Source organism: Thermobia domestica, chromosome 4, assembly GCF_964235325.1.
Source record: "Thermobia domestica chromosome 4, izTheDome1.hap1.1, whole genome shotgun sequence".
Lineage (NCBI taxonomy): Eukaryota > Metazoa > Arthropoda > Insecta > Zygentoma > Lepismatidae > Thermobia > Thermobia domestica.
Genome location: NC_137457.1, coordinates 285213835 through 285231041, shown reverse-complemented (window position 1 = coordinate 285231041; position 17207 = coordinate 285213835). Strand labels below are relative to the sequence as shown.

General features: G+C 33.4%; 1 protein-coding gene across 2 annotated transcripts in view; it reads left to right on the top strand.

The window, feature by feature from the left end:
- Nucleotides 1-16546, top strand: part of LOC145683528 (immunomodulatory peroxidase-like) — a 174651-nt gene extending 158105 nt beyond the window's left edge. For both annotated transcript variants that reach the window (XM_081754872.1, XM_081754873.1), the window contains exons 15-16: nt 12206-12287; nt 15241-16546. In XM_081754872.1, coding sequence (XP_081610998.1) covers nt 12206-12287; nt 15241-15417 — 259 coding nt within the window. In that variant the 3' untranslated portion in view covers nt 15418-16546. The remainder of the gene's footprint in view (nt 1-12205; nt 12288-15240) is intronic.
- Nucleotides 16547-17207: the final 661 nt, after the last annotated feature.

Genomic DNA, 17207 nt, shown 5'->3' with positions numbered 1-17207 from the left:
CTTTCAAAAAAATATGTAATTTCTAATTTAATTACATTTACTATAAGAAAACATCACGTTGATATATAATAAAAATATGCTTTCAAGATATATTAAATATACCAATATTTATGTTTGTTTACTGCCTTTTTAGGTTTTTTTTTTTGTAAACAAATTAACCTATTTATATAGTTTTTGATTAGAGCTGTCGGATGCTGTTGTAAACGAAAGCGATTATCTTTCCAGGTTTTATTATGTGCCAAAATATTTTGTAAACAAATTGACCAATAATATAGCTTTCCAATAGGAGCTATCAAATAACTAACTAACTAACTCTATGGCCTATGGAACCCGGAGGTTCAGTGCCGCGTTCACAAAAGCTCTCCACTGACTTCTATCCTTAGCTAATTGCATCCAGTTTCTACTTTGTATTCCTATCTCTGCGAGATCCATCTTAATATTGTCCTCCCATCTGCGCCTAGGTCTTCCTAATGGTCGTTTTCCTATGGGTCTACCAGTCAAGACTTTGAAAGCGTTTCTACTTTCTTCCATTCTAGCTACATGACCTGCCCACCTAAGCCTCCTAGACTTGACGACCCTAACAATGTTGGGTAAACCGTATAAACTATGTAGTTCCTCGTTATGAAGCTTCCGCCATTCCCCAGTCTCGTTCCTCTTGGGTCCGAATATTCTTCTCAGGATCCTGTTCTCAAATACTTTCAGTCCATGTTCTTCCCTCAGAGTAAGCGACCATGTTTCACAACCATACAGAACAACAGGCATGATTATCGTTTTATATATTTTAAGCTTCAAATTCCTCGACAGAATTCGCGACGACAAGAGATTTTGAACCGAATAGTAACACGAATTCCCTGCTTTTAGTCGACATTTAATTTCTTCGTGAATATGATTTTCGTCTGTTAATATTGATCCTAAATATTTGAAAGTATCCACTTTATCAAAAGTATTATTTAATATTTTAACGCCTCCACAATTTGCCGTATTACGGTCCCGACGCACTTCCATGTATTTAGTTTTCTCTGCATTTACTTCTAAACCCATGTCCCTGCAAGCGTTTAATAAGATCTCTGCATTTATTTCTACTGTTCTCCTATCATCCCCTATTAAATTTACATCATCAGCATATGCCATAACCTGGTGAATGCCGTTCAACTCTAGGCCCTGGTTGCTATCTTTGATTTTCCTTATGGCATATTCCAGCACAAAGTTAAATAATAATGGCGACAACGCATCTCCTTGTTTCAGGCCATTTTCGACGTGGAAGCTCGTGGACAAAAATTTTCCTACCCGGACTTTACTTTGGGATTCACTTAAACATATCTTAATTAATCTAATTAGCTTTCTCGGTATTCCAAGTTCTGTAAGAACGTTGTATAATGTTTCTCTCCTAACGGAGTCGTAAGCCTTTCTAAAATCAATAAATAGTTGATGTACCGGGGAGTAGTAGTGGCCCGCGTTTGCGCGAATGACTCATCCTCACTCTCTTTCATGACCGGGGTGAAAGGTCAATGACCTGGCCCGGGGTCAATGACCTAGGGGTACCTAGGACCACCCCCTCTAAATTTTGGCAGGGGTACCATGGCCCACCCCCTAAATTTTGGCAGGGGTACATAGGACCACCCCCCTTAAATTTTGGAAATTGCCAAATCTAAAAATTTGGTATGGTAGCCTAGGACCATAGTATGTACCTCTATTAGTATTGGGTGTCTATGTCGTTCCCTTTTATGGGTAAAAAATTGCCAAAAAGTCAAATTTTGGGGGTTTTTGACCTAATTTATCCCCTTTGATGAGGTATTATTACCATATATAGTTATATGGGCGTATACAGGGGTTCATTCCCTTTCATAAGACATGGGTATATTGGTGCACCCCTTGAAAAATTTGGGAGGGGTACCTTGGCCCACCCCTTAAATTTTGGAAATTGCCCAATTTCAACATTTGGTATTATAGTACAGGACCCTAATATCTATTATGATAAATTTCGGTGGTCCACCTCGTTCCCTTTTAGGGGTACAAAATTGCCAAAAAATATAAACGTAAGCAATACGTTATACCACGTGTTTGGTTTTTGGTCGATTTTATCCCCTTTGATGAGGTGTTATTACCCTATATGGTTATATGGGCGTATACAGGGGTCCATTACCTTTCATAAGACATGGGTATATTGGTGCACCCCTTGAAAAATTTGGGAGGGGTACCTTGGCCCACCACTTAAATTTTGGAAATTGACCAATTTAAACATTGGGTATTATAGTACAGGACCCTAATATGTATCGTGATAAATTTGGGTGGTCCACCTCATTCCCTTCTAGGGGTACAAAATTGCCAAAAATTCAAATTTCGGGGGGTTTTGACCTAATTTATCCCCTTGGATGAGGTGTTATTACCCTATATAGTTATATGGGCGTATAGAGGGGTCCATTACCTTTCATAAGACATGGGTATATTTGTGCACCCCTTGAAAACTTTGGGAGGGGTACCATGGCCCCCCCTTAAATTTTGGAAATTGACCAATTTAAACATTTGGTATTATAGTACAGGACCCTAATATGTATCGTGATAAATTTGGGCGGTCCACCTCGTTTCCTTCTAGGGGTACAAAATTGCCAAAATATAAACGTAATCAATACGTTATACCACGTGTTTGGTTTTTGATCGATTTTATCCCCTTTGATGAGGTGTTATTATCCTATATAGTTATATGGTCATGTATAGGGGTCCATTACCTTTCGTAAGATATGGGTATATTTGTGCACTCCTTTAAAAATTTGGGAGGGGTACTTTGGCCCACCCCTTAAATTTTGGAAATTGCTCATTTTATATATTTGGTATTATAGTACTGGACCCTAACATGTATTATGATAAATTTGGATGGTCCACCTCGTTTCCTTCTAGGGGTACAAATTGTCAAAATATAAACGTAAGCAATACGTTGTACCACGTGTTTGGTCTTTTGGCCCAATTTAACCTCTTGGATGAGGTTCTATTACCTTATATGGTTATATGGTTATGTATAGGGGTCTATTCCCTATCATAAGACATAGGTACATTCGTGCACTCCTTTAAAAATTTGGGAGGGGTACTTTGGCCCACCCCTTAAATTTTAGAAATTGCTCATTTTATATATTTGGTATTATAGTACTGGACCCTAACATGTATTATGATAAATTTGGATGGTCCACCTCGTTCCCTTTTAGGGGTACAAATTGTCAAAATATAAACGTAAGCAATACGTTGTACCACGTGTTTGGTCTTTTGGCCCAATTTAACCTCTTGGATGAGGTTCTATTACCTTATATGGTTATATGGTTATGTATAGGGGTCTATTCCCTATCATAAGACATAGGTACATTTGTGCACTCCTTTAAAAATTTGGGAGGGGTACTTTGGCCCACCCCTTAAATTTTAGAAATTGCTCATTTTATATATTTGGTATTATAGTACTGGACCCTAACATGTATTATGATAAATTTGGGTGGTCCACCTCGTTCCCTTTTAGGGGTACAAATTGCCAAAATATAAACGTAAGCAATACGTTGTACCACGTGTTTGGTTTGACCTAAGTTATCCCCTTGGATGAGGTTCTATTACCTTATATGGTTATATGGTTATGTATAGGGGTCTATTCCCTATCATAAGACATAGGTACATTTGTGCACTCCTTTAAAAATTTGGGAGGGGTACTTTGGCCCACCCCTTTCAAAATTCGGTAAACGTTTTCTAGGACCCATTGGTGTTCCTCTTATGGCCAAATATTCAAAATTTAAATGTTATTGACCGGTTTTATTATTGAATAAGTACAGGATTTATTACTTTTTTTCATAAGACACAGGTGTATTTGTGTACCAATCTTAAATTTTGGGAGGGGTACATTTCTTATTGTCGTATCAATAATTGGTAATTGTTCTTTGGGTAAATCATTGTCAAATATGAGTATGATCACGTGATCAGTTATTAACCTATGATGGGATTAGGAGTCCAGGACATTGGTACATTAAAACTTTGTAGTATAATTTAAGAATTGTCAAATGAAATTACGTCATTGGTTTTGATTATTCACGCCAAATATAAACGTAAGCAAGACGTTGTACCACGTGATTGTCCTTGATGAGGTAGTGTACAGGGATTCATTTCCTTTGTTGTGGTACTTCTTAAGTTTGAGTACACACACTTCTAGAAAACAGTTGGTTCTACTCAGGTAAACAATTGACGGACATTATTGACCTTATTGAACATATAATAATATGATTAACTCTAAGACTTAGGTATATCAGGAGAAGTATTCTTTAAATTTGGGAATGGTGATAAGCAGAATTTTAACATAAGGCGCGAAATTAGAAACAATACATTGAACTTTAGTCACAGCTCATAGTCTAAGATCATTGGTGGTGATTGATTTGAAATCTGATAGCTATTCTTATTGAATCTTATGACTCATAGACGAAAGGCAATACATGCTACAACACTGGCAAAGTTATTGTTAATGCAATTTGATTGGTTGATCACTATCTTTCCTGCAATCTGATTGGTTGATCACTATCTTTCATGCAATCTGATTGGCTGATGATTTTCAAATCTTTGCTGTATTCAGTTTTAAGTTTTGTTTAACATTTAAAAATCTTGGTTTCGTTCAACATTTTGCACTCACTGATAAATATGATCAAAACCGTTTATTTGTTAATCGAATAGTTAAAAACCGGATAAAGTTTGACGGTTAACCGTGAAACGTAAATTTTTTTAGTTTGAAATTTTTTTGCTTGAAATTTTTTTTGTTTGAAAATTTTTTCGTTTCCAAATTTTTTTGTTTCAAAATTTTGTTTGAGATTTTTTCGTTTGAAATTTTTTGTTTGAAAATTTTTTCGTTTGAAATTTTTTGTTTGAAAATTTTTGTTCGAAAATTTTGTTTAAAATTTTTTGTTTAAAATTTTTCGTTTCCAAATTTTTTGTTTGAAATTTTTTGTTTCAAAATTTTGTTTGAATTTTTTGGTTTGAAATTTTTTGTTTGAATTTTTTTTTCGTTTCAAAATTTTGTTTCAAAGATTTTTGTTTGAAATTTTTGTTTCAAAGTTTGAGTTGACATTTTTAAAAGTTTGTGCACTTATTAGTAAAGAACCGGAACTGTTTAGAACAAAAACCTTTGACAACATTATGGTGCAATAGTACACGTCAGAACCTGGGGTTGTACTTGAAATGAAAAAACACAATTCATTGAAATGGATCATTTTATTACACTCCACATACATCCATACCAGATAGTGGTTCTGGATATTGTCGATACAATGTATTTTGAACTTCTTGCACTAGTTTGTCTTTAGCATATAATTTTAATTCCAATTGAAGTCTTTTAAGGTCTAATGCAATATCAATTGGTGGAAACTCAATGTCCATTTGATCACAAATAAACTGTTTATCAATACAGGTATGCACCCAAGAACGATGTTGACAACCATCACAATATCTAGATACATGTTGTACAATATGCATAACACATTTTTCAAAATAGTACTTTTTCAGGAATATACTTGTTTTGTTACACATTTCCACTGCATGTTTCACACACTGAAATACGCTGATAAATTTGTTCCATTCCGTTTCCGTTAGATACACCATATTGCGAGGGACATGGAATGTACTCTTCTTACGTAACAGCACCATCTTCTCTTCGAGGACTGTACGCAGCACCACTTCATGATTTGAGCCTAATGATTTGACTATGGTCACATTTAGCTCATCATGAAAATAATCGTTCATTTGGTCGATTCGTGCCATTCTTCACAGGTCAGTTGTACACCAAATTGTTCTGCTTTGCCCAATCGAATCACTGGGTCAAATGTTCTAGCACTGATACCAATCATCACATGTTTTGTTTATTGGATAATAGCTTGCGAAGATGAACTCTTTATCGTTAGAAGTACACATCTTTCCTCCTGAAAAGCACTTGCTCAAATGATTTCGTGGGATGACACTGTATTTGCTGGTTTATTGTTATTGCTGACGTCATTGGTAAGGAATGTGCTGATTCATGATTTCATCACAGTTGCTGACGTCATGCCGACCAACCACATTCATACAACTACAGCTGACGTCATTGGAAAGATATGTGCTGATTCATGATTTCATCACAATGGCTGACGAATCCGGCTGTGTACTAAATTCAAGTTGATGACTTCGACCCAAGAATCCTTTGTAACATAAAGATACAGATCCAGTATTTAAGAAACGCAGCAGTTCTTCTTGTTTTGACGGTTCCATGGGTAAATATCTTGCTGGTAAAATTATATTCTTATCATTTTCAAGCTTCACTACGATTCTTACTCCAAACTTTGTAGGGATCATTTGGCTAGCTAAGATTATATAAGGTACATTTTGTTGTAAATCAGTAATCTTGGTAAATGATTTCATCACATCACGTGTGTTTAGAAACTGCAGACAAGTAGCCATGATGACGTTATCATGAATACTAACTCGAACGATACTTATATATGATGCAAAACTGATGACGTTGCATTATCATGTTCTGACGTGTACAATTGCACCATGATAAACAACGTTGCCAGATGTTTTTGTTCTAAACAGTTCCGGCTAGTGCATACCTGTATTGATAAACAGTTTATTTGTGATCAAATGGACATTGAGTTTCCACCAATTGATATTGCATTAGACCTTAAAAGACTTCAATTGGAATTAAAATTATATGCTAAAGACAAACTAGTGCAAGAAGTTCAAAATACATTGTATCGACAATATCCAGAACCACTATCTGGTATGGATGTATGTGGAGTGTAATAAAATGATCCATTTCAATGAATTGTGTTTTTTCATTTCAAGTACAACCCCAGGTTCTGACGTGTACTATTGCACCATAATGTTGTCAAAGGTTTTTGTTCTAAACAGTTCCGGTTCTTTACTAATAAGTGCACAAACTTTTAAAAATGTCAACTCAAACTTTGAAACAAAAATTTCAAACAAAAATCTTTGAAACAAAATTTTGAAACGAAAAAAAAATTCAAACAAAAAATTTCAAACCAAAAAATTCAAACAAAATTTTGAAACAAAAAATTTCAAACAAAAAATTTGGAAACGAAAAATTTTAAACAAAAAATTTTAAACAAAATTTTCGAACAAAAATTTTCAAACAAAAAATTTCAAACGAAAAAATTTTCAAACAAAAAATTTCAAACGAAAAAATCTCAAACAAAATTTTGAAACAAAAAAAATTTGGAAACGAAAAAATTTTCAAACAAAAAAATTTCAAGCAAAAAAATTTCAAACTAAAAAAATTTACGTTTCACGGTTAACCGTCAAACTTTATCCGGTTTTTAACTATTCGATTAACAAATAAACGGTTTTGATCATATTTATCAGTGAGTGCAAAATGTTGAACGAAACCAAGATTTTTAAATGTTAAACAAAACTTAAAACTGAATACAGCAAAGATTTGAAAATCATCAGCCAATCAGATTGCATGAAAGATAGTGATCAACCAATCAGATTGCAGGAAAGATAGTGATCAACCAATCAAATTGCATTAACAATAACTTTGCCAGTGTTGTAGCATGTATTGCCTTTCGTCTATGAGTCATAAGATTCAATAAGAATAGCTATCAGATTTCAAATCAATCACCACCAATGATCTTAGACTATGAGCTGTGACTAAAGTTCAATGTATTGTTTCTAATTTCGCGCCTTATGTTAAAATTCTGCTTATCACCATTCCCAAATTTAAAGAATACTTCTCCTGATATACCTAAGTCTTAGAGTTAATCATATTATTATATGTTCAATAAGGTCAATAATGTCCGTCAATTGTTTACCTGAGTAGAACCAACTGTTTTCTAGAAGTGTGTGTACTCAAACTTAAGAAGTACCACAACAAAGGAAATGAATCCCTGTACACTACCTCATCAAGGACAATCACGTGGTACAACGTCTTGCTTACGTTTATATTTGGCGTGAATAATCAAAACCAATGACGTAATTTCATTTGACAATTCTTAAATTATACTACAAAGTTTTAATGTACCAATGTCCTGGACTCCTAATCCCATCATAGGTTAATAACTGATCACGTGATCATACTCATATTTGACAATGATTTACCCAAAGAACAATTACCAATTATTGATACGACAATAAGAAATGTACCCCTCCCAAAATTTAAGATTGGTACACAAATACACCTGTGTCTTATGAAAAAAAGTAATAAATCCTGTACTTATTCAATAATAAAACCGGTCAATAACATTTAAATTTTGAATATTTGGCCATAAGAGGAACACCAATGGGTCCTAGAAAACGTTTACCGAATTTTGAAAGGGGTGGGCCAAAGTACCCCTCCCAAATTTTTAAAGGAGTGCACAAATGTACCTATGTCTTATGATAGGGAATAGACCCCTATACATAACCATATAACCATATAAGGTAATAGAACCTCATCCAAGGGGATAACTTAGGTCAAACCAAACACGTGGTACAACGTATTGCTTACGTTTATATTTTGGCAATTTGTACCCCTAAAAGGGAACGAGGTGGACCACCCAAATTTATCATAATACATGTTAGGGTCCAGTACTATAATACCAAATATATAAAATGAGCAATTTCTAAAATTTAAGGGGTGGGCCAAAGTACCCCTCCCAAATTTTTAAAGGAGTGCACAAATGTACCTATGTCTTATGATAGGGAATAGACCCCTATACATAACCATATAACCATATAAGGTAATAGAACCTCATCCAAGAGGTTAAATTGGGCCAAAAGACCAAACACGTGGTACAACGTATTGCTTACGTTTATATTTTGACAATTTGTACCCCTAAAAGGGAACGAGGTGGACCATCCAAATTTATCATAATACATGTTAGGGTCCAGTACTATAATACCAAATATATAAAATGAGCAATTTCTAAAATTTAAGGGGTGGGCCAAAGTACCCCTCCCAAATTTTTAAAGGAGTGCACAAATGTACCTATGTCTTATGATAGGGAATAGACCCCTATACATAACCATATAACCATATAAGGTAATAGAACCTCATCCAAGAGGTTAAATTGGGCCAAAAGACCAAACACGTGGTACAACGTATTGCTTACGTTTATATTTTGACAATTTGTACCCCTAGAAGGAAACGAGGTGGACCATCCAAATTTATCATAATACATGTTAGGGTCCAGTACTATAATACCAAATATATAAAATGAGCAATTTCCAAAATTTAAGGGGTGGGCCAAAGTACCCCTCCCAAATTTTTAAAGGAGTGCACAAATATACCCATATCTTACGAAAGGTAATGGACCCCTATACATGACCATATAACTATATAGGATAATAACACCTCATCAAAGGGGATAAAATCGATCAAAAACCAAACACGTGGTATAACGTATTGATTACGTTTATATTTTGGCAATTTTGTACCCCTAGAAGGAAACGAGGTGGACCGCCCAAATTTATCACGATACATATTAGGGTCCTGTACTATAATACCAAATGTTTAAATTGGTCAATTTCCAAAATTTAAGGGGGGGCCATGGTACCCCTCCCAAAGTTTTCAAGGGGTGCACAAATATACCCATGTCTTATGAAAGGTAATGGACCCCTCTATACGCCCATATAACTATATAGGGTAATAACACCTCATCCAAGGGGATAAATTAGGTCAAAACCCCCCGAAATTTGAATTTTTGGCAATTTTGTACCCCTAGAAGGGAATGAGGTGGACCACCCAAATTTATCACGATACATATTAGGGTCCTGTACTATAATACCCAATGTTTAAATTGGTCAATTTCCAAAATTTAAGTGGTGGGCCAAGGTACCCCTCCCAAATTTTTCAAGGGATGCACCAATATACCCATGTCTTATGAAAGGTAATGGACCCCTGTATACGCCCATATAACCATATAGGGTAATAACACCTCATCAAAGGGGATAAAATCGACCAAAAACCAAACACGTGGTATAACGTATTGCTTACGTTTATATTTTTTGGCAATTTTGTACCCCTAAAAGGGAACGAGGTGGACCACCGAAATTTATCATAATAGATATTAGGGTCCTGTACTATAATACCAAATGTTGAAATTGGGCAATTTCCAAAATTTAAGGGGTGGGCCAAGGTACCCCTCCCAAATTTTTCAAGGGGTGCACCAATATACCCATGTCTTATGAAAGGGAATGAACCCCTGTATACGCCCATATAACTATATATGGTAATAATACCTCATCAAAGGGGATAAATTAGGTCAAAAACCCCCAAAATTTGACTTTTTGGCAATTTTTTACCCATAAAAGGGAACGACATAGACACCCAATACTAATAGAGGTACATACTATGGTCCTAGGCTACCATACCAAATTTTTAGATTTGGCAATTTCCAAAATTTAAGGGGGGTGGTCCTATGTACCCCTGCCAAAATTTAGGGGGTGGGCCATGGTACCCCTGCCAAAATTTAGAGGGGGTGGTCCTAGGTACCCCTAGGTCATTGACCCCGGGCCAGGTCATTGACCTTTCACCCCGGTCATGAAAGAGAGTGAGGATGAGTCATTCGCGCAAACGCGGGCCACTACTACTCGGGGTATTGTATTCCCACTTCTTTTCGAGTATTTGGCGAATGGTAAATATTTGGTCGATAGTTGATCGATTTCGTCTAAATCCGCACTGATAATCTCCAATAATTTCATCTGCGTATGGAGTCAATCTTGCTAACAGAAGGAGCTATCAAATACTTGTAACAAAAGTCATTGCCTTTCTAGGGTTTCCTGCCTGCCTAAATATTTTGTAATCCAATTGTTTACGTATAATTTTTTTTTTTTTTTTTTTTTTTTTTAAATAATAATAGTTGCCGGATGCTTTGCAAACAACTGTTTCGTGATGGAGACAAACACTCTCTTTGCTGACGTCCTCATTAAAGTTCAATCAATCTAACATAAATTACCTTTCGAGATTTTACTTCCTGCTTATATATTTTGTAATCTGATTATTCAAGTATATAGCAGTGGCGGCTTTAGCGGGTAGACCGGGTAGGCATGGGCTTAATCAAAAATTTTGAAAAATATATACACTAAAAGATACAGTAAACAGTAAATATATTTTCCACTATTTATATTAATGGTAGATAATTATTTGACAAATAGCATCAATCACTACTGTAAAAGTAATTTCCTACTGTCATTAATCAATCAAATGTGTATATGTATCCATAAACGAGAGAGCGGGCCTACTCAAAATTAAAATCTTAAAGCCGCCCCTGGTATATAGTTTGTTGTTGTTGTTTTTTAACTGTAGCTACCGGATGAAGTGCAAACAAAAGTTTCGTGACTTGGACAAACACTCTCGTTGCTGATGTTCCCATTACAGTTCAATCAATCAAACAAAAGTTACCTTTCTAGGCTTTACTGCCTGCCTAAATATTTTGTAACCAGATTGTTCAAGTATATAGTTTTTAGTCGTTGTAACAGACAACTATACATAAACTGATCTTATGAGCTCAGCCGTCTCATGTTCAAAGCTTTTACTCTATTTTCGACAGTCATTGTTGCCAATACATACTACTACATATTGATTACCCTCTCCCATTTTTTTCGAAAATAAATAAAGAATGTACTTACACACTATTTTTAAGTGAAGTGCAAGACATCTTTTCTGCTTGCTGAGTAACACTTGGATTTCACTTGGATTCAGTGTTATAATCCAGCTTCGTTGTACCAATATCGTTATTACCTCTGTTCTTCGTAATCATTGTCGACTGCCAACTTTAAAGTTTTCACTTTATTCTAGTTACATCACTGTTGCCAAGTACATTCTGACAGATAGCTCAGCATGCCAATGGATTAAACCCAATGAATATTAAATAAACATTTGTGCAACTAATAAGGGCAAAATTTATTAGCAAAACTTTGTTTTGCATTTGGAGTATGTAAACTTCACTATAATTTAAACTTTAGCACCAGACCTTTTTGGTAAATTATAATCTCTTTCCTCTCTATCTATGGTTTCTATTCACAAAATGCAACAATGCTATTTTTCAATTGTTGAAACTTATTTAATTTTTTATTTGTTGAATTCACATTAAAAATATATTAGTTACATCCGGGCAGATTTGTTATAAGTAAATCGCCTTTTCTTATTATTAAGAAGAAAAGTGTATTTATACTTTCTTCAAACAAATAAAATGACGTAAAATCTTAAATTTATTTGTTTCAGCAATCCTCGTGTTCCATGTAAGAGCCAAATATTACCGAGAATGGATTTATCAAAATGGAAGGAACCAGGTCCCCAACGATCTGTACGTTTTCGTGATAGTGTCTAATAATAAAATTACTGAATATTAATGTTAATATTATTATTGTTGCTTAAAATGCAGCTGAATGGAACTGTGATATAATAGTTTTTTAATATAGACTGAAATATTATATAAAAATGTCCAGAGTGTAAAACTTAATAATGTGCAATAATGTTAGATATTAATTAATCTTAAGTCGTTTCTAGTTTATCATACCTGATAGATTGTAATTATATGCCAGTATTTTAATTGTTTTCTTTTATCTCTCTCTTATCTTGAAAGATTACCTCTGTAATATTTATGACAAACATCAGACTAAACTTTTAGATAAAATTTAATGTTATTTTTCTTAACCCTTATCCAATTTAAGTATTTTATGTATATTTTGTCTGAAAATTTTGATAATTTTTATGAATAGCGTGATACATATTTTTCTTCTTTGGCTAGCTAAGTTTCTTATTATTTATAATGGAGGTTTAAAATATACAGAGCCTGTTAAAAAAAATGTACATAGAGTTTCTCGAAAGAAAACTCTACTGTGTGTTACTTCTGAACTTAATTATACATCTTAAGCTTCTGACATATTACAACAGAGTATTACATCTCAAGTTTAATACATATTATAATAAAATACTACATCTCAAGTTTAATATTACAATAAAATACATCCCAAGTTTAATATATATTACAATAAAATACTACATCTTAAGTTTTATACATATTAAAATAAAGTACATATCAAGTTTTATACATAGTGCAATAAAGTGCTATATATCAAGTTTAATACATATTACAATAAAGTACAACATCTCAAGTTTTGTACGTAGTGCAATAAAGTGCTATATCTCAAGTTTAATACACACTACAATAAAAATACTACATCTCAAGTTTAATACATATTACAATAAAGTACTACATCTCAAGTTTTATAAAGTGCTACATTTCAAGTTTAGTACATATTATAATAAACTACAAGTTTCCTGCACCTGTGCAGTTACTAAAGATATTCAAAATGGTTGCCGTTGGCAGTCAGACACAAATCACAATGGTGAGCGGTTACTTAAGCAAAGCTGACCAATGCATTCACACGGTTTGCTGCACATTCCGCTGTAACTTCTTCACGAAGATCCTCCAGTGTAACAGATTTCCTATGATACACGATATCTTTTGAGATCCCCAAAGATAAAAGTTCATTTTAAAACTTGAAATACCACTTTAAAATGCACTTCAAAGTTTTAAATGTGAAGCAAACATCGGGCATTTTGTTTCATTATCATACGCTTATTCCACATGTTATAGTCATAAGAGAACAGACATCTGTTGAGGAAATACCATATTACTTATTGTGATGATAATTCAATTGAGGTTCGAAAACAATACGCAGATAGCATTTGTTAAATTATGTACACATTTTTTAACGGACTCTGTAGTATATTGTGTAAAATCACGGGAGAAAAAAATGCGTGTGATTATTTCTACAGAAAATTAAACAAAAAGGCACTAATAAATATTTTACTTCGTTTATAGATCCGAAATAAACAATAAACCTATGTTTATTTGAACTATTCTTTCGTTTCATTTGGAGTATCTAATCAACTCCAGAAGCATTTCTTCATATTTTACATATACTTTATATACTTCCAAAAATGTATTGATACAAAATTCTAGTACATTTCTTTTCATTTTGTCACTAATTCAATATAAAATTAATTAAAATATGTAATATATAAAAATGTTCTTGTAATTACGTTACTCAATCATTTCTTTTAAACTAAAATTTGTTTCTTACATTGAAAATTTAAGAAATAAATAAATAATAAAATGAAAAAGTTGAGTACATTGATAGAATGTAATCCCTGTATTTGGTTCATAAAGTAGTACTTGAAATAGACTAACAAGGGAATCAAATTCAGTATACTTTGGTTACAAAAATCACATACCAACTCAGATGGTAAAAGTATAGTTAACATCTAAAATTCGATTTTTAACATGATATTACTAATATTCTGAGTACTATGGATTTATTATTTCAAACAAGCTGTAAATAGATGTGATTAAATAATAAAGTGTTATATTCATTGTTTTTCTTCTAAAATAGTCATAATAAATGTAATAATAAATTAACGAATAAAAATAAATTTCTAATATCCATGAACATTTCTATTAACATTAACATTTCTAATTTAAATTAAGCTAATTATTAATCAATACTAACTGTTTTTTTATTCACAGGTTTAATCTTCTCTATGTAAAGCTATATTTTGAAGTTAATAGTTAAAATAATAGAATCAGAATTAATCTTTCATAAAAACATTGGAGTTCTGTGCTGCAAGGCGTTGTAACAATTATTACAATCACAGGTACTTGATTCAGATTCTGTTAACAACAAAATTAACACTAATGTACTTATTGGCGCCTTTCGATGGACAGTCTGCAAGAAAGAAAGAAGAAAAACGAAAAACAACGGCTTTAAAGTAAATCAGATTTTTAAAATATATAATTTTAATCATCGACATCTTAGCTAGTATGATGAATTCTGCATAAGCCACTTATGAAATAAGTCTTATGTTCCATTCTGTCCGAAACCCAAATTTTAAGTAACCTTACAAATCTTTCAATAATATACTTGAGCACACGTATGCTTGATTAATATAGCCTAAAGATTTTAATTTACTATTTCTTTGTTGATTTTGAAGATAAAATTAAATGATTTGATCATGAATTCGTAGTAAGCAGGTGTAAAATAACTTACCTAGTAAATAACAATTAAGTACAGCTGTCAAATTGCTGCTCTTTCTTTCCAGTAAATTTTTCATTCTTCTCTCACAGGATACGGAATCTGCACTTAACTTTTATGTTATGGTGTGACTTATTGTCTAGCATTAACTTACTAATAATACTATTTTTGATAATACGAATAATGTATATGTATATATATTTTTGCTTTACTTTACAGTTTTCTTATGTAAAATACCCTGGTGCTTTTTACATCAGAAGACCACGGCCGCCACCGAGTGGCTACGGCAATTCCATCCACTTTTCTCGTCCGTACAAGAACATAAGACTGCCTCGACCTCCGCGGTTACAAATTCCTTTCAGTTGGTTCTCACGTCTACTTTTCAACAAAAGCTAACATTTAAAAAAAATAAAATAAAACAAGTAAGAACCAATGAGGGCTTCCGCTTAACCTGGTGATAACTGGTGGAGGTAAAATAGATTTGGACTTTTCTAAAATAAACAAAAACAGGTCTGTAAAATGGTAAAGGATTTTTAAAAATCAGTTTCAATGTGGTGCTAGTAATTCCAAACTTAATTGCAACTGCAGCCAGTGGCAGCTTTTGATGGAAGTCACACAGGTAAAAATTTAAATTTTGTCTTCTCGTAGGTTTTAGCGATAACTTTTAAAACTTTTTTACCCGTGTGACTTTCCTTAAAAACCGCCACTGATTACAGGGTATCTAGCAAGCATGGGAAAGTTCTTTATATGTAGTTACCAATCTTTTACTATGTAATTAAAATTTTATGATTAGAACAAAAAAATCTCAGCATAGGCGTTACGAAATCTAAGTAAAAAGGTGTTTTCATGAACATTTGAAACAGAAACACTTTGAAAGGCATTTAAAAAAAAAAAAAAAGCATTTAGCTTTCAAGCCAAAATCGGCCCGTCGTCAAATGATATGTAGAAGAAAAGGAATAAGCTCTACTACAGGGAAACAAAGGAATGCTGTTTGATTCTCTGTAGTATTTTTCTTATTTTCCCTTGTCCCTACATTCCAACGACTAAGAGCCGTACGGTCTCGATATATATATTCAATGCTCCTTGGCCATGCTCTTGAGGCTAAAGGAGAGATAATTAACGAAAAATGAATGATTGTGAAAGAATTAGTGGAATGAGACTGTGGAAGGAAACGGATGGACTCAAACGAAACCCACGGGCACAATGTTATCCATCACAAACTCAGATAGCCTGGGAACTAATTAGGGACCCTTGCATCAGAGGTGAACGCTCAACCATTGGATTACCCAGCTCCCTTTGATAGCTATGTGTTTCTATTTAGTATTTTCAATGCATATGACCTCATGATTATGAAGATATCTGCAAACAGAAATAACTGTATAAGCTATACAGTAAAGTCAAAAACTAAAAATGAATGCTAACAATTAACAAAAATGTAACTGGGATCTCACTTTTGGAGAGATTCATTCCCAGACAATGTCAACTTCTGCTATTATTTTACATGTTGTCGACACCAAGGACTAAAACTTCAGAGCGCCGCAGTTCCAAATTCAAACAAAATTCTTACTCCTATTGACAAGTGAAATTCAAATATTGGTATATACTGTGCAATTTTCCCATTGCTGGACACCCTGAATAATAAACAAATGTGGCAATAAAGTTCATAATTTAAATGTCATGGAGAGTAGAGCATAATATTTCCATCAATAGAAGAAAAATCTGTATAAGAAGACTGGTTCGAGTTTGTACTTGCATAAATTTGTTTGGAAGTACGAAAATATTTTCTTTGCAGTATATATAAGTTTTAATTTTACGTCATAGTTTTTTTCTTTCTTTCTTTCTTTTTTTTTTTAATATTCATTAATTCATATTTTGACATTCAAGTTTATATTTTTCTTCAGCATTAAAGTTCAAAATACAATTGATCCTTATGAAAATTCTTTCGCAAATTAGATCTGAATCACTTAGCCAACTAAAGCTCTATCTTAAATTGCATATTTTCTTAGAGCTATAGAGAACTGTTAAAGTTTTCACATTGATTGTTCGCGTTCGTATATTAGTATATAAAAAGAGAAATAATGATTACCTTGTATTTTTATCTCCTTAGCCACCCCATTATAGCTTCCACTAGTGCTGGGATTTTTTTTTTTGGGGGGGAGAGGGGGATTTTCATTAAATTGGAAGGC